Raw genomic sequence first — 15,777 nt, 5'->3', positions numbered from 1 at the left:
CCCCAACTACGCGGTTGTGATTTTTGGTGTTGTACGGAATACTTTTTCCTTCACTTCTGGGCTTCCGATCGGTGGTCAACCGTTCCTCGAACCGCTTAATCACTCGCGACACCGTGGAATTCGCGATTCCCAACGTTTTAGCGATGGAACGATGGGAGAGATCCTTGTTCTCGTGATGAATGCGCAAGATTTTATCACGCACGAGCTGTTCTTTCGACTCCATTTCCGCGAGTTTTGATCACAGGACTTTAAAACTTGCAGGATGTAAATAATGCACTATGAACTAAATCCACCCAAATTTTCATTAAATTCTACCCAACGGTTAAAAAGTTAGAGCAATTTCATAGTGTGGCAATTTCATCGTGGACACCCTTTACTAGAAGTTCATGATCTACGATTTTGGAAAATTTTTAAGTGGCCAGCCAGCCCCGATGACTTCTTACCAACTTATCCCGGAATTTTATTTATTATTCCCGCGAAAGTGCCTCACATCTTTTCTTCATTTCCTTTTCCTAAATACTCCCCAAACTCAAATTTCCCAATTTTTTCGGAAATGCTTTCTGATGGGGTGTGAATTAAATTGTTTTAGAAATGTTACTATACTTAGCATGTCTTTTGTGAAATGGTAGCTATTTTCCCGGAAACCGAATAGATTTCCTGGGAATCAGGAAAGTTTACTGTTGGTTAGTTTCTCAGGAATAGTTTCTCGGAATTATTTGTAAGATGGTTCACTGCCGCTCTGGTTACTCCGTTCATAGTGTACATGATTCGAATATTTCATGATGAATAAAAAAAAAATGTTGTTCTATGACATCAATAATAATTATTCTGCTAGTAATGACTGTGTTCTCAATTTTGGCATAAAACTATGCCAAAAACGATCTGTGCCAAAATTGAACGGGTACTGTAATACTGATTATTCGAGAACAAATTTATGGGATCCTTAACCGATTTGTTTAATTTTAAAGTAGCATGAAAAATGCTCTTTATTGGATTTGTGAGCATAGCATAGCATAAACCAGGTTGCACAATGTCGTAGGTGGTACGAGCTCCAAACTGTAGTTAAAAAGGAGACCCACCTTCATCCGTTGCTGTTAGATAGTAATTTGTGATTAATTACTACCTCTTAGATTAAGGATGTGTCTCCCTCCAACAGACCAGAGCTGTTTCGGCCACGTCCTTGCATCTGGTGGGGAAAGGGGAGGAATTTTAGTCCGACACTTACTTAAGAGAGATGCAGAGAACTCTACGACCCCTCATAAGTGTCACGGGAAGGGTGGATTTTTGTTAGTAGGGAGGGTAAGCCATAGGATACGCATTAGATTGATATTTCCTATCGAGAACAGAGGAACGAAAAGGTAAATAAACTTAGCTGAGCGTAACTACACAGCAAAAAAATAATTTTGATATCACGTCAAAGTGGATGCACTACAATCATGTCGAAAATATGGTGTAATATTACTTGCTAAAAAGGACAAAATTATCATTAATACAATGCATGAACTGACATTACGCTGCTTTTACTGCATTTGTTTATTTATGTGGTCATAAAAATTACATGAAATTTTCGACATGATTGTAGTGCATCCACTTTGATGTGATATCAAAAATTTTTTTTTGCTGTGTACGCGTAGGTCAGAACAGTTGGCATCACATGCAACGGATAAGAATTCGAAATGCGCTTTTCAACTTCACTTCTGTACTTTCAAATTAACAGTTTTTTAAAATGAAATCGTAAATTTATAACATTTTCACTAGAACGAAAACGACGCAGCAAATCAAAAACACGTCATTTGCGCAGCGCTGTCTACTTCGATCTCCCTCTTTATTGGTTTTGTGAGCTTTACAAAATTTATCGAAGTGGGTTGCACTCAACGAAAGATCGGAACCATACACACCAAAAAATTCTGAAATTTGCTGGCGATGTAAACATCCATGCATGCAAACATTCATACATGTAAACTTCCTTTTCACTTAAACTAGCATCTTGCAAGGAATGTTGCTAACAAAAGTGGACAGTTGCATACAATATATGGAATATTGCATGACATGTCTCATAAATTGTCATGATCTATAATCTAAACTTGTAGGTATGATATAAGACGCTCCATTTATGTGCATCATAGTAACGGAAATTTACGCTACTTTTTTTTAGCTGTGTATCTTTCAAAGCCAAGGAAGACAATCCTATGTTTCTATCAGATACATGTTAGGAACTCGCGATCTTTGCTATATGCTGTCGATTTATGTGTTTGTGCCATTGTCTAGTGTACGAATTTAATTCATTTTTTCGTTTATTTGCTGCTTTTTTATGTTTCAACATTTGGTTTAAATATTTCAATTGGTTAGCCTTTGGCTCTTCATCTTTGTTCTAGTTAATTGGTTTTTCTAATGTGATGATTGCGTTTAGCGCTAATTTACAGGATACCCTTTTATGGGATTGTTTTCGTTTGAATTTAAACATTTGCTAACCTACCTACTTGAGCACAGGCACCTACCTAACTACTTAAACTAGGTTGCCAAATCACGAATGATCTGGTGGTTTGATCGCAGACAGGTGACTCTGAACCTTTCCAGCGTGGAAGTCTTTCGCTCGTCGAGTGCTTGAAGACCGGCCAGGTGGTGAATCTCAGAAATACGAGTTTGCGGTGAACTGTTAAGGATCATTCTGAGGATCTTGTTTTGGATCCTCTGAAGCTTTAGGTGGTGGCACTTAGCACAACTCTCCCAGATTGGCATACCATACTCAATCGCCGGCAGAATGATCTGCTTGTGGACAGCAAGCTTGTTTTTAAGGGACAGGGTGGACTTCCTGTTTATTAGAGGGTAGAGCGACCTGATCAAGATGTTACACTTGGTGGATGTCTTGTCCTCATGGGATCGGAATAGCAATTTGCTATCGAGGGTGATACCAAGGTAGACTACTTTACTCGACCATTTAATGGGAGAGCTATCAAGATAGACCTTGACGTTAGCAGGTGGATCAAGCCCAGGTGAATTCGAGTGTGGAAACATAATGGTTTGTGTTTTAGCTGCATTGATGCAAATATTCCAGTTCTTGAAATATTCGGACAGAACATCCAGACCTGATTGTAATTTACTCGCCAGAGCACAGATCACTCGACCCTTATAGATGATGGAAGTGTCATCTGTGAACATTGACAGGATACCACCACCCGGCAGGGGAGGAACGACTGACGTGAAAATGTTGACTAGGATAGGCCCAAGCAGGCTACCTTGAGGGACCCCTGCATCAACGTTGAACGTATCAGAGGGGACATTGTTCAAGTTGACCTGGAATGATCTTCCCGACAAGCAGTTTTTGATGATCTTCACGAGGTAGATTGGAAAGTTGACATTATCGAAGGCTGAATATCAACTTTTTCGAATAGCTTCGAGATGGAGGACAAGAGGCCGATGGAGTGATCGCTTTTGGCACTGGTACAATATTTGCCAGGCTTGTGTATTGGAATCACTTTGGCTAACTTCCAGCATGCAGGGAAATAGCCAAGCTCCAAACATTTGTTGAAGGTAACGGTAAGATGGTTGAAGAAGTCCATACTCAAGTATTCTACTATCATCATGTACTACTGCGGGGGTGTCAGCGACTCTAGACATTGCCTCCAGTACGGCAGGCTCATGGGGGCTCACCATGGCTTGGCCAAGGTTATGTGAAATCACAAAATGTTGGCCAAGAGCATTGGCCTTTTCAACTGGGGTTGTGAGTAGCGATGGGTCCGAGTTCTGGTCAACAGAAGAAAGCGGAGGGATCGGTCTCGACTTATTTTTCAAAATTTTGGTCATCTTCCTAAATGTTTTGCACAATCTGGGAGAGAGTGAATCTTGTTGGCAAAATCGTTATTTCTGAGTTCCACCATCCTGGCCTGGATAATTTTGGTTAGCCTATTGACATTGGTTTTCAAGTGGGGCAGCCCAGAAACGCTGAAACTGCTTACGAATGGTGTTACGGAGCCTGATAAGATCATTGGTTGGGCTGTCAAGGTTCTGGATGCTGGTACGTGTTGCTCCATGGCAAGGGATATCGCCTCTTCGATGGTTTGCAGACACCGATCGACTTCTTTGAACGACTCCGGTAGGACGTCGTAGTCGATTGCTGTGCATTACGGCGGGAAATCCTGTCAGGGGCGGATCTTAGAAAGTATTTTTTATGCAGAATATGTAAAAAAGGATGGACTTTGGATGTTAATCTAATTGCATATGTAGAGGTACCAGATATGTTTTACAGTCAGTTGCATGCGAACGATCGTCAGGCAAACGGTTCTCCGAAGCAATCCAAGACCGCTGCAGAGAGAGAATTCGGTGTTATCAAGCCAACATGTAAGCAGTCAGAGGTAATGCGTCACCATCCATTGGTTGAGACGCTGGAGAAGGTGAAGGCAACTCGAGGTAGGAAATTCAAATTAATTTGTAACAACCTTTGGAGTTATGAATTTTGGTTGGACCTATCCAAAATTGGATCATGTTGGACCTATTTTTATCGGCGCTAATTTAGTCCAAGAAAGTCTAAGAAACTTCTTCTTCAAACTTATAACGACAATAAAATATGATTTGATTTAATGATTAACGTAATTTTGGTTTTATTGTGTTTTTTAAAAATAGCTCACATTTGACTAATTTTCTTATCAATGTTGCTCAATTTAGAACGTCCACAAGATGAATGATTACTAACAACTCAAAATTTTTGTGCAGTACTAAAAGATATAAACTTCATGCTAGCAGACTAATATTGCATTAATTTTATTGAAAAGTTTGAATATTTGGCAAAATTTCTAAAGTTTATTTGTATCATGGTTGGAACTAGTTGTTTCCTGCATTGGTTGTCAGGTATGCTTCGGTATGTCTACAATTTCCTTCGCGCACAGCAACATAATTTTCTGTTTACTTTCCTCTTTACAACTTTCTTAAACAGAGCATAGAGGAAGTAGATGTGATTTGAAACATTGCATAATGGTTTTTGATCCAAGTCTCTTTAGACTGACTACTTTCCTAGGGGTTTCCGGAAATTAACTGGGTCCTGGCTATTCCTAATAACTGCCATTGAGCTGGTTGTTGAATTTTAATGTGATTCAATGGTTTTGACCATATTCAGAAACTGGCCGCTTTTCTGAGGGGATCGAAACATGGCCAGGTGTAGCAAATGTGGCACTGGACCCCACAAATAACTACCATTGAACTAATTGTTTAATTCTAATGTCGGAGACGAGCCAGCCAACGGCTGAAAGTCTCCTTAATAAAGATATAAAAAAAAAAATCTAATGTGATTTAGGTGTCACTTGGTAAGTTTTATTCGTTTGAGGTCGTAATTTGCCTCATGCCTCATACGAGCTTTTGCTCTGAATTTGAAATTCAATAATTGAATCCTCTTAATTTTCAATTAATGTTGTACTAAGCATCTACTTATTGGAAAATCAAATGTTTGATTTGAGAAAAGTCACAGTATTCTATTTTGCATCATTATACGAGCATGCTGTAAACTACATAATGATGATGCTTGATAATTTTATGTTAGGGTTGTCCACCAAATTGGAGAACAAATAAGTGCTTTAACCCCGTAGGATCGTTATACCGCTTCCTGCCCTACTTCGATGACAACATTTTGTTCAGTATTAATCATTTTGTTCGACCATTTTCCACAGAGATGGCGCTGTTCCACTGGTAGGAAGTGATAAAAGTCCCCATATAGAAATCGAGAGAAGTGGGAATAATTCGCTTTCGGTGCATGTTCAGGTCAAAAAAAGTGAACGACAACCTAAAGAAATTAGTCAGGGGCTTTGTCGTTCAGTTTTTTCCCGGAAATTAATGCTAAACAAGCTACACTTAAATAAAAATGATTTTTCCCCATTCAGTTTTACCTGTTTTACTACCAGTTCCAGAGAGCCAAAAATTCAAATTTGAGAGAGAAATTTTCTCTCACGAGCTCAATCTCTCAACATGCCATGTATTTTGTTGACACTCGATTTGTGATTTCCCTTTCACAGATTACAAAATAGAGTACCTGACACTACAAAACATGCCTGGTACCTCTATATATGCATTTGCTTTAACATTCGAAGTCCCTCCTTTTTTACAAATTCTGCGCAAAAGATACTTTATGCCCCGCCCCATACATAAAATTCGGAGGGAAATTCTGTGAGGGATGAGCTATTTTGTGTGCAGAATGTGTAAAAAAGGAGGGACTTCGAATAATAATCTAAATGCATATATAGAGGTACCAGACATGTTTTGCACTGCAGTGTCCTCTGTGAAAAATTATAGGAAAACAGATTGTGTCTAGTTTCCGATAGATGTCAACGCAAACAACAGCTGTGACATCTGATGGAACATGAATGCAGAAGCTTGACAAAATGATCAATTGAAAGTACCGTCTTCTGATAAAGAAAAAAAAACTGCCTGTTGCGTTATCATAAAATACAACCTTCGGTCTCTTCTCTGCTTCAGAGGCCTAATTTAAAACTAATGATGGAGCTATTGAAAATAATAACGTATTTTTTTAGGCAATTGATTTATCCCACAACATTTATGGCGTCTTTGTGGACTATACTGGGGGGCTACTCCAAAATATATAACGGCTTGCTTTGGACCCCACATTTGAATTTTCATAATTTATTACATTCCAGGAAAAATACTTGAACCAACATTGAACCATAACCACTAGCGTGCACAGGAATCTTGTTAAGGAGGGGCAATTTTTTTTCCAATGGTGCATTTAATCTGGGGATGGGGAGTACATCAAAGTGCGTGGTGGATACTGCTGTCCACCCACCTCTGTTTCCCTAGTGTTCAATTTAGCTAATTTTATTTATTTTTTGCTCCGGTGGTGGTTCATCTTCTGCAATGCAAACAGTTTTCAGATAGCCAATGGAATTGGCAATTTAATCTCATCGACGATGTCGATGATAATCGGTTCGTCAAATGGTTGCATTAGTAGGGCTTTAACCGAAATGATACTTAGACGAATTCTTAGTAAGACAACAATAGACCAAGGTTCAATGGAAAAATAATACCCACTTTTCAATTAGGGAATGCAAAAGCTGTCTTTAAACTTTGTACAGTTGCGAAAAAGCCCATCCTCAGAATTCCTTGAGGGTCCTTTCGAAATTTATTGAACTATATGAGCTCTTTTAAAATTCTACTCAGAAGTCCTCTGGAGTTATTTTTAGAACTCTTATTGACTTTTACTCAGAACACCTTCGAACTGAAATTCCCTTAGAGTTTCAGAAGAACTTTCTCAGTATTATCAAAAAATTATTCCCGGAATGAGCTAGAACTTATTGGTACTCCCTTGAAATTTTCCTCAAAATCCCTTCGGAATTTCAATCAGAAATTAATTTTCTCTGTTTTCTTTTCAGAATTATCTTGAAACTATCTGCAGAATTCACTAGAAATGAAACTGAAATTCCCCTAAACTTTCAGAAGAATTTCCTCTGTATTCTCCAGAAATTATTTCCAAAATGAGCTTGAAATTATCCTCGGAATTCCCTTGAAATTTTCCTCAACATCCCTTTGGAATTTCATTTAAAGTTTGATTCCCTCGGTATTATTTTCGAAATTATCTTGGACCTATCTGCAGGATTCACTAGAAATTATTCGCAGAATTTTCATGAAATCAATCTCAGAATTTTTTTCTTTTGGAACTGTCCTCAGAATTCAATACCCTTGAGGTTCTTCTCGGAAGTCATGTTTAAGTTGTCCGTCCATTCACCAAAACGTTGTAGTTTTTCTACCAGAAATGTTCAATAAAGCTTGCCCCTCCATTCACCAGAACTTTGCAAGTTTTACATCAGGAATTTTCAATTCAGCTTGCCCCTCCATGCAGCAGATTGTTGCAAATCCTACACCAGAAATTTTCAATGCAAGCTTGCCCCCAGGTAATTTTACACCAGACAATTTCAATTGCCCAGAACGATGCAAATTTTCCACCGTTAATGTTCAATAAAAATTGCTTCTCCAATCTTCTGATTGGCGCACATTTCTTTTTTTTTTTATTTTCCACCAGACATTTTCAATACATATTGCTCCTCCTATCATCAGAATGTTGCAGGTTTGCCACCAAATAAAGCTTGCCCCTCTTTTCAGATTTTTCATCATAAATTTTCAGTAAAGCAGCTTCCCTCCAATCATCAGAATGGTGCAGATTTTCCACCAGAAATTATTATTGAAATTTGTTTCTCTATTCAGCAGAAGAATGCAAATTAAACAACAAAAAATTTCAGAAAAGCTTTCCCATCCGTTCACCGGAATGGTGCAGATTTTCCACCAGAATTTTTCAATATAGCTTAATTTTAAATAAAGCCTGTGCCTTCATTTACCTGACCAGTGAAAGTTTTCTACCAGACATTTTCTGTTCATTTGCATCATAAATTTTCAGTAAAGCATGCTCTTCCATTCACCACAACGGTGCACCAAAAATTGTCAGTGAAGTTTGTTTCACCATGCACCTTTGTGGTGCAATTTTCAGACTTTCCACCATTAATTGTCAATGAAGCTTGTATTCATCAAAACGATGCAAATTATGTACCAGAAAAATGAATAAACCTTGCTTTTACATACACCACAGTCATGCGAACTTTCCTCCAGAAAATTATTGGCGTGATTCAATTTTTCCACCAGAGTTATTCATTTTGATTAGTTTCTCCATGTACCACCTTGATGATATTTTTACACCAGATATATTAAAAAAAAGCTATTTCTTCGATTTACCATCACGAAGGTGAATTTTTTCAACCTTAAATTTACCCTCTTAGCTAAAATACCAAAGAATAATACCAAAAAATTGCATGCAAAATACTTTGCAAATAACAAAAATTGATATTTGGATACCAAAAGAATACCTGTGTGGTATTGTTTTGGTATTGCATTAGCATAATTTGGTATTGGAATGGTATTGTGGGAACATTTTTTTGGTATTATTTTTTAGTATTTTACCTCTTATGTCATACTCATCCATACCAATTTAAGGTATCCAGATATTCGTTCATGCTCGGGATGTCAGGCTGATCAACACAAAATTTTGGTATCAGGTCAGAATGAGGTATTCATAAGTTATTTTCGCCTGCTCGTGATTTCTTGTGAAACTTTATGTCAAAATAGGATTAATTGGTATGTGAATTAAATTACTAGGTTTTATTTTGTAAAACCGTCCCAAAATAAAATTACAATTTCCAAACACCTTTCAATGGACCACGTGTTTCCGTTCAATCATTTGAGAGTCAACCGCACCGAAGGAATGCCAACCCCTTGTTGTTATTTCAACCAAAGCCGATTACCATACTAATGAGCCATTAGCCTACAAATAGTCCTTTAAAAATGTACAGCAACAACGTTTACTGCTCGCACCATCTGTCACTCTTACGTTGAAATCCTACGCATCCCTGTCAATTCCTCGAAGACACATTCCAGCAGTAAAATTTAAATTTTCTCTCTCGGAAACCCCGGAAACGAACCGTCCTTAAACACAATCGTAAAGTTTACCGTTTCATCCTATCTACCTATTGTTAATGTTATCCCTCGATGTTTTCTTCCGTGTTATTTCAGGAATCATCCGGCACGGGTCCTCCGCTAGCAAGAAATCCATATGGTAACGATGATGCAGGAAGAAAAAACAACTACACCCAAAGGAAACGGGGACTGTGTCGGCAGCTAAAAATAGTCCTCTCCCAGGAGGATGAGGTACCAACTTCTGAACTGAAAGTCGTAAATTTGGCAGGGGATGTAAAAACGTGTTTTTCCGAATCGTTTCAACTTTGCCGTGTTGCAGTGCACCCATAAACTAATTACATAATTGAAGGAATCTTGCCAGGGAAGAAGTGTTAAAGGATTTCGTGTAATTTAGTGATGGCAGTCTGAATAAACATTTACCGGTAAAGTTACCTTCCACAAGCAAGAAGTCAAAAAGCGAGGAGCAACTCATGCAAATCGGTGCCGTTGGGAAACTATCGAAAAGAGATTACAAGCAACCGGCATACAGAAGCAATTAAAGGAATTGGACTTGAGAGAATTAAGGGCGAGCACGTGATCGAATTCTCCGCAATCAAGGGAAAAAAACTCCCCGACTTTAGAATTATGTGAATCGTTGCTATTGAACCTTGAGACAAACGGCTACGGCGAAAGTGCCGAACAAAGACAATCCAACGACGTCGGATGCACTTGAGAAAATTGAAAACAGCGATTTGACCTTTTCGGGGTCGACCGTAGACAATGGGCATTCCGGAGCGTAAATAGCGAAAGTGATTAATTTTTGATCGCGCGGAATACGAACGACATGTTCGAGGAAGTGGAAAATTGAAAACGAAGATTCGTAGCCGTAGAAAATCGAGCAACTACTGATTCGTGTAAATATTTGAGAAACACCGTCGTCATCTCAAGTGGAGAATATCTCGACCGGTACAAGATGACAGCGAACAGGATGGAACTACTGCAGGCACTGTTTCTAATCACGACTGTGACAATCTGTCGATCGAAAGGTAAGTTTTGTACCGAGTTATTCGGAATCTACTGTTCCGTTCGCGTTTGATTGAAATGGAGTGGGATATTCATGAGCCTTGTCCGTTGCCGATGGGAAGATAATTTTGTGAAAGACGGCACTGCCACGGGTACCTGTCTGATGCATGGATGGTCGAGGATGGTTGGCCGACGTGGACAGGTCCTTTGTATAATGGATGGAAAAATAATCCTTCAATCAATTACCGGACGGATATCCTTTTACTGTAACCGTCTTGCTCGTTTGCTGGTGGGAGGTGGGACCTCCGCTAGTGGGTAGAGATTTAAAGATCGTACGCGGATGGCAGTGATTATGAATGGAAGTATTTGTTGTTGTTTTCGTTACCTGCTATTTTTTCTTCCCCAGAGGCTGCCATTTGTAAGAAAATGGAGTCGTATCAAACTTGCTACCCAACGCTCAAATTTTCAGGAGTACTATTTTATTAGGTGATCTTCCAAATACAATCAGTTTTCGACTACATCAGGGCCCGCCTACCCTATTTTCGAGCCATTGAATATGACGTCACAAAAACGCCTGTTGGGGTACATATAACATTGACTATTTCGACTCGAGATTTGACTAGATACCCCTGGAAACCCAGCACTGAACTTTTCATGAGTACTATTTTATAATGTAATCTCGATGAACATTTCAAATGGTCCTATCTGCTTTGATCGATTCTCTTCATCGACTTTCTCTTTTCATAACCACTGCTATGCAAACATATTTCGCGCTAATTCTACCACACAGTTTGATAAAGGAGGTTCTTATCTAGCGTCCGAAACGTCAAATACAACAGGGAAAGGTTTTGCAGCTGAGTTATTAACGAAAGAGAAAGTCGCCCAACTAACATTTTCAGCTTTGTAAGCCAACTTTTCCAGCGTTGTGCTGTAAAGTAGCTGAAAAGAAGCTGCAGATACAGCTACAAGCAAAAGCTAGCAAAATAGTTTTGGTGAGCGTTTACTCAACTTTCTCACAACCATTATTCAATTTGTCAGTCGCACTGAATAACATCAGCCAATAAACGCTAATGTCACTTCTATACTCACACTACCCAACTTTCAACTTGTAGCTGCAAAACAAAGCTAACAAAGTGAATATGTTACTCATTTGATGGCTTCTACACAACCAACCACTCTTGCTGAATAACATAAACATCAAAAGTGCTTTTTCAACAACTAAACAACCTGTACTCAGCTTATAAACTGTGTTAGAGCAACTTCGGAAGCATTTTCACAGTCAACTAGGTTTATTTTTAGACGTGTGCAGTTTTACAGCTTTTACTCTGTTCTTTTATAACTAGTCGAGAAAAGTGATTCATGTGTACTATTTTAAAGCCTCTACCCAGCGATTTTGTTGTAGAAGGGAATGTTGATTTGTTTACATAAGTTCAATGTGTTGGCGTAGCACAGTTGGTAGTGTCAAGGTTTGCCAATGAGGTCGTCTCGAGTTCGATTCCAGGTTCCGGTGCAGGGTTAATAATTTGGTGATGATTTGTAACTAATTTCGATTAATTTGATTCACAGCAAAATAAACTCAATAAATTCCTTCATAAAAAAGCGTAAACAGTATTTAACTCGGTTTCAAGAGAAAGCTGTGTAGTGATTATTGGATTTGGATAACCGGGAAAAGGTTGAATAAGCGCCTTTCAAGTTCACACACAACTAAACAGCAGGATAACAGCTGTATAGAAGCGTTAATGGATATGCGATAAGAGCTTCTCCCGACCGTTCCTACAGCCATAAGTAGCTGACTAAGTTCGCCAGATTTGCTTGTATAGAGGTTGAGTAAAGGTTTCCTCATATCGTATAACGTTTGAATACAGCTTGAGACTGTATAAATGAAATGAGTAAAGCGTTTACATTGCGAAAATTGTTAGTTTGGGCGTTCAATATGGCGTCACAAAACCGTCCGATGGGCTGCATATAATATTGACATTTTCGAATCGAGATTTGGCTAGGTACCCTTCAGTACCCAATGCTGAAATTTTCAGAAGTACTATTTTATAAGGTAATCTTCAAAATACAACCAGTTTTAGACCCCGCCAAGGCCCGCCCACCCTCTTTTCGAGCCGTTGAATATGACGTCACAAAAACGCTTCATGGTCTGTGCATCACATTGATGTCAATGAAAAGCATTGGTGTATTCATAAAACAGCAAAAAAGGTTATCTTCCATTTAATTCCACTTAATTAATTTTGGTATCCATGTCGTGGATACCAAAATTAATTAAGTGGAATTAAATGGAAGATAACCTTTTTTGCTGTTTTATTTAGCATTCCGCTAACAACCCAATTTCATTACTTCATTGGTGTATTCAGCAAAGTTGTATATTTTAATGATGCCAACAATTTCTTAGAACATGATAAATTGATCAACTTTGAAAAAAGCACTAATTAACTCAAAAAACAATATTAAAGTAGGGTTAAAGAAAATCTACCGTTCCGATTCAAATTTCGGACACTTTCATTTTTAATTAAATATTACATCCAGTTAGAAACAAGGTAATAATGTTAGATGATCGTGGAGGGCACTAGTCAAAAAAATTTAAAATTTACAAGACATGTGGATCATATTCGACCGAGATAATCAACTTTTAAAAGTGTCCGAAATTCGAGTTTAAGTGTCCGAAATTTGAATCGGCACGGTATTACAGGGCGGACTCGATTATCCGGAGTCTTGAAAAAAATTTCACTCCGGATAATCGGCCCTCCGGATAATAGAGCCATCAAAAAAAAAATTTTTTTTTTGGTCTTATGTGGTCTCATTTAATGTTTTAGTGGTTCCATTGAACGCTTTTGAAGGATTATGGAATCGGACCACTGGTTTTGTAGATATGGCCGGAACAAGTTCCGGCGTTTATGGGCCATGAGAATAAATTATACTTGAAAGGAACAAAACCCATTAAGCGACACATAAAATTAAATCAAAATTTGATATCAAGATCAATGGTGGAAAAAATTAAGTACCTTGGACCATATTGGCCACTTCCGGACAAGTTCCAGGTTCCCCGGGAAAGTGACCAGAATCGGACTTGGATAATAACCTATCATGAGGCACATTAAAATCTCGAGATCTTGACCAGATAGAAAATTACTGTCTTCGGCAAAGTTGTTCTAGAGATCATAATCTTTTCGCTGGTGGAGAGTAGTTCAGAATTTTCTCTCTACGTAGCGCTAGAATACATGTGAAATTATCGCATGTGATATATCTCGAGATCATGACCAGATAGAAAATAACTGTCATCGACAAAGTTGTTCAGAAGGTCAAGGCCTTTTCGTTGGTGGACAGTAGTTCGGTGTTTTCTCACTTCGCAGCACTAGTATACATGTAAAACTCTCGCATATATAAAAAATGTCTTCAGCAAAGTTTTTCAGGAAGTCCAGATCTTTTCGTTGGTGGAGTAGTTCAGAAAATTCTCACTACGTGGCGCTAGTATATACATGCAATTTGCGCATATACAATAGCTCGAGATCCTGAGCAGATAGAAGTTACTGTCTTCGGCAAACTTGTTCAGGGTGTCAAGTAGTTTTGGCTGGTGGACAGTAGTTCAGAATTTTCTCACTACACGGCGCTAGTATAAACGTGAAATTCTCATATAAAATATCTCGAGATCCTGACCAGATAGAAAGTTACTGTCTTAGGCAAAGCTGTTCAGGAGATCATAGCTTTTTTGCTGATTAACAGTAGTTAAAAATCTTCTCACTAGTGGAGGCGAACCAGTGGAGGCGAACCAGCCCCAGGCTGAAAGCCTCCCTAATAAAGATAAATCAATCAATCAATCTTCTCACTAGGTAGTGCTCGTATACATGTTAAGTTCTCGCATGTGATACATCACTAGATCCTGACGAAATAAAGAATAAATGTCTTTGGCAAAGTTTTTCAGGAAGTCAAGATCTTTTCGTTGGTGGACAGTTGTTCAGAATTTTCTCCCTACTCGGTGCTAGTATACACATGGAATTCTCGCATATACAATAGCTCGAAATCCTTAGCCGATAGAATGTTACTGTTTTCGGCAAACTTGTTCAAGGGGTCAAGATTTTTTGGCTGGTGGACAGTAGCCTAGAAATGTTGCACCACATGGCGCTATTTAGTAAACGTGTACAACTATCGCGTATGCTAAGTTTAAGATTCTGAACAGGTAGAAAATTACTGTCTTCGAAAAAGTTGTTCATGAGGTCAATGCCTATTGCTTGGTGCATAATAGTTCAGAATTTTCACATTACGTGGCGCTAGTATACACGCAAAATTCTCGCATGTAAAATATCTCGAGATTTTGATCAGATAGATTTCTCTAGTGGACAGTAATTCAAAATGTTCTCACTACGTAGCGCTAGAATACACGTGAAATTCTCGCATGTGGTTTGTTTCAAGATCCTGACCAGATAGAAAGTTACTGTCTGCAACAAAGTTATTCAGGAGGTCAAAGTCTTTTGGCTGGTGAACAATAGTTTAGAATTTTCTCATAAACTCTAGGCTTTAAACTCCTGAACAACTTTGTTCAAGACAGTAACTTTCTATCTGATCAAGAACGTTAGATATTTTATATGCGAGAATTTCACATGTATACTAGCATCATGAAATGAGAAAATTCTGAACTACTGTCCACCAGCCAAAAGACCTTGACCTCCTGAACAACTTCCTATCTGATCAGGATCTCGAGATATGCATATGCGAGAAGTGTACATGTATACTAACGCCACGTGGTGAGAAAATTATTAACTACTGTTTACCAGCCAAAAAGTCTTGACCCCCTAAACAACTTTACCGAAGACAGCAACTTTCTAGCTGATCAAGATCTCGAGCTATTGAATATGGGAGAAATGCACGTATATACTAGCACCGCATAGTGAGAAAATTCTAAACTATTGGGTGACAAAAAGATCTTGACTTTCTGAAAAACTTTACCGAATACATTTACTTTCTATCTGGATCTATATCTAGAGATATTTTATATGCAAGAGTTTCACATCTATAGTAGCGCCGCAAAGTGAGAAAACTCTGAACTACTGTCCACCTGTGAAAAAGCCTTGACATCCAGAACAACTATGCCGAAGACAATACCTTTCTATCTGGTTGCGAACTCGAGATATTTTATATGAGAATTTCACGTGTATAATAGCGTCGCGTAGTGAGCAAATTCTGAACTATTGAGCACCAAGCAATAGGCTTTGACCTCCTGAAAAACTTTGTGAAAGACAGTAACTTTTTATCTGGACAGGATCTCGAGATATATCACATGCGAGAATTTCACATGTATACTAACGCTACGTAGTG

General features: G+C 38.5%; 1 protein-coding gene across 1 annotated transcript in view; it reads left to right on the top strand.

Annotated features, from left to right (window-relative positions):
• LOC135703712 (roundabout homolog 2-like) overlaps window positions 1–15,777 on the top strand; it is a 356,656-nt gene that overhangs the window by 48,035 nt on the left and 292,844 nt on the right. The window contains exon 2 of the mRNA XM_065224996.1: window positions 9,556–10,484. Within this exon, the coding sequence (XP_065081068.1) occupies window positions 10,412–10,484 (73 nt within the window). The 5' untranslated portion in view covers window positions 9,556–10,411. The remainder of the gene's footprint in view (window positions 1–9,555; window positions 10,485–15,777) is intronic.

This window comes from Ochlerotatus camptorhynchus, unplaced genomic scaffold, assembly GCF_037179485.1.
Source record: "Ochlerotatus camptorhynchus isolate MF236.1 unplaced genomic scaffold, CSIRO-AGI_Acam_v1.1 ptg000220l, whole genome shotgun sequence".
NCBI lineage: Eukaryota > Metazoa > Arthropoda > Insecta > Diptera > Culicidae > Ochlerotatus > Ochlerotatus camptorhynchus.
The sequence above is the reverse complement of the archived record's forward strand: the minus strand, read 5'-3'. Positions and strand labels throughout refer to the sequence as shown.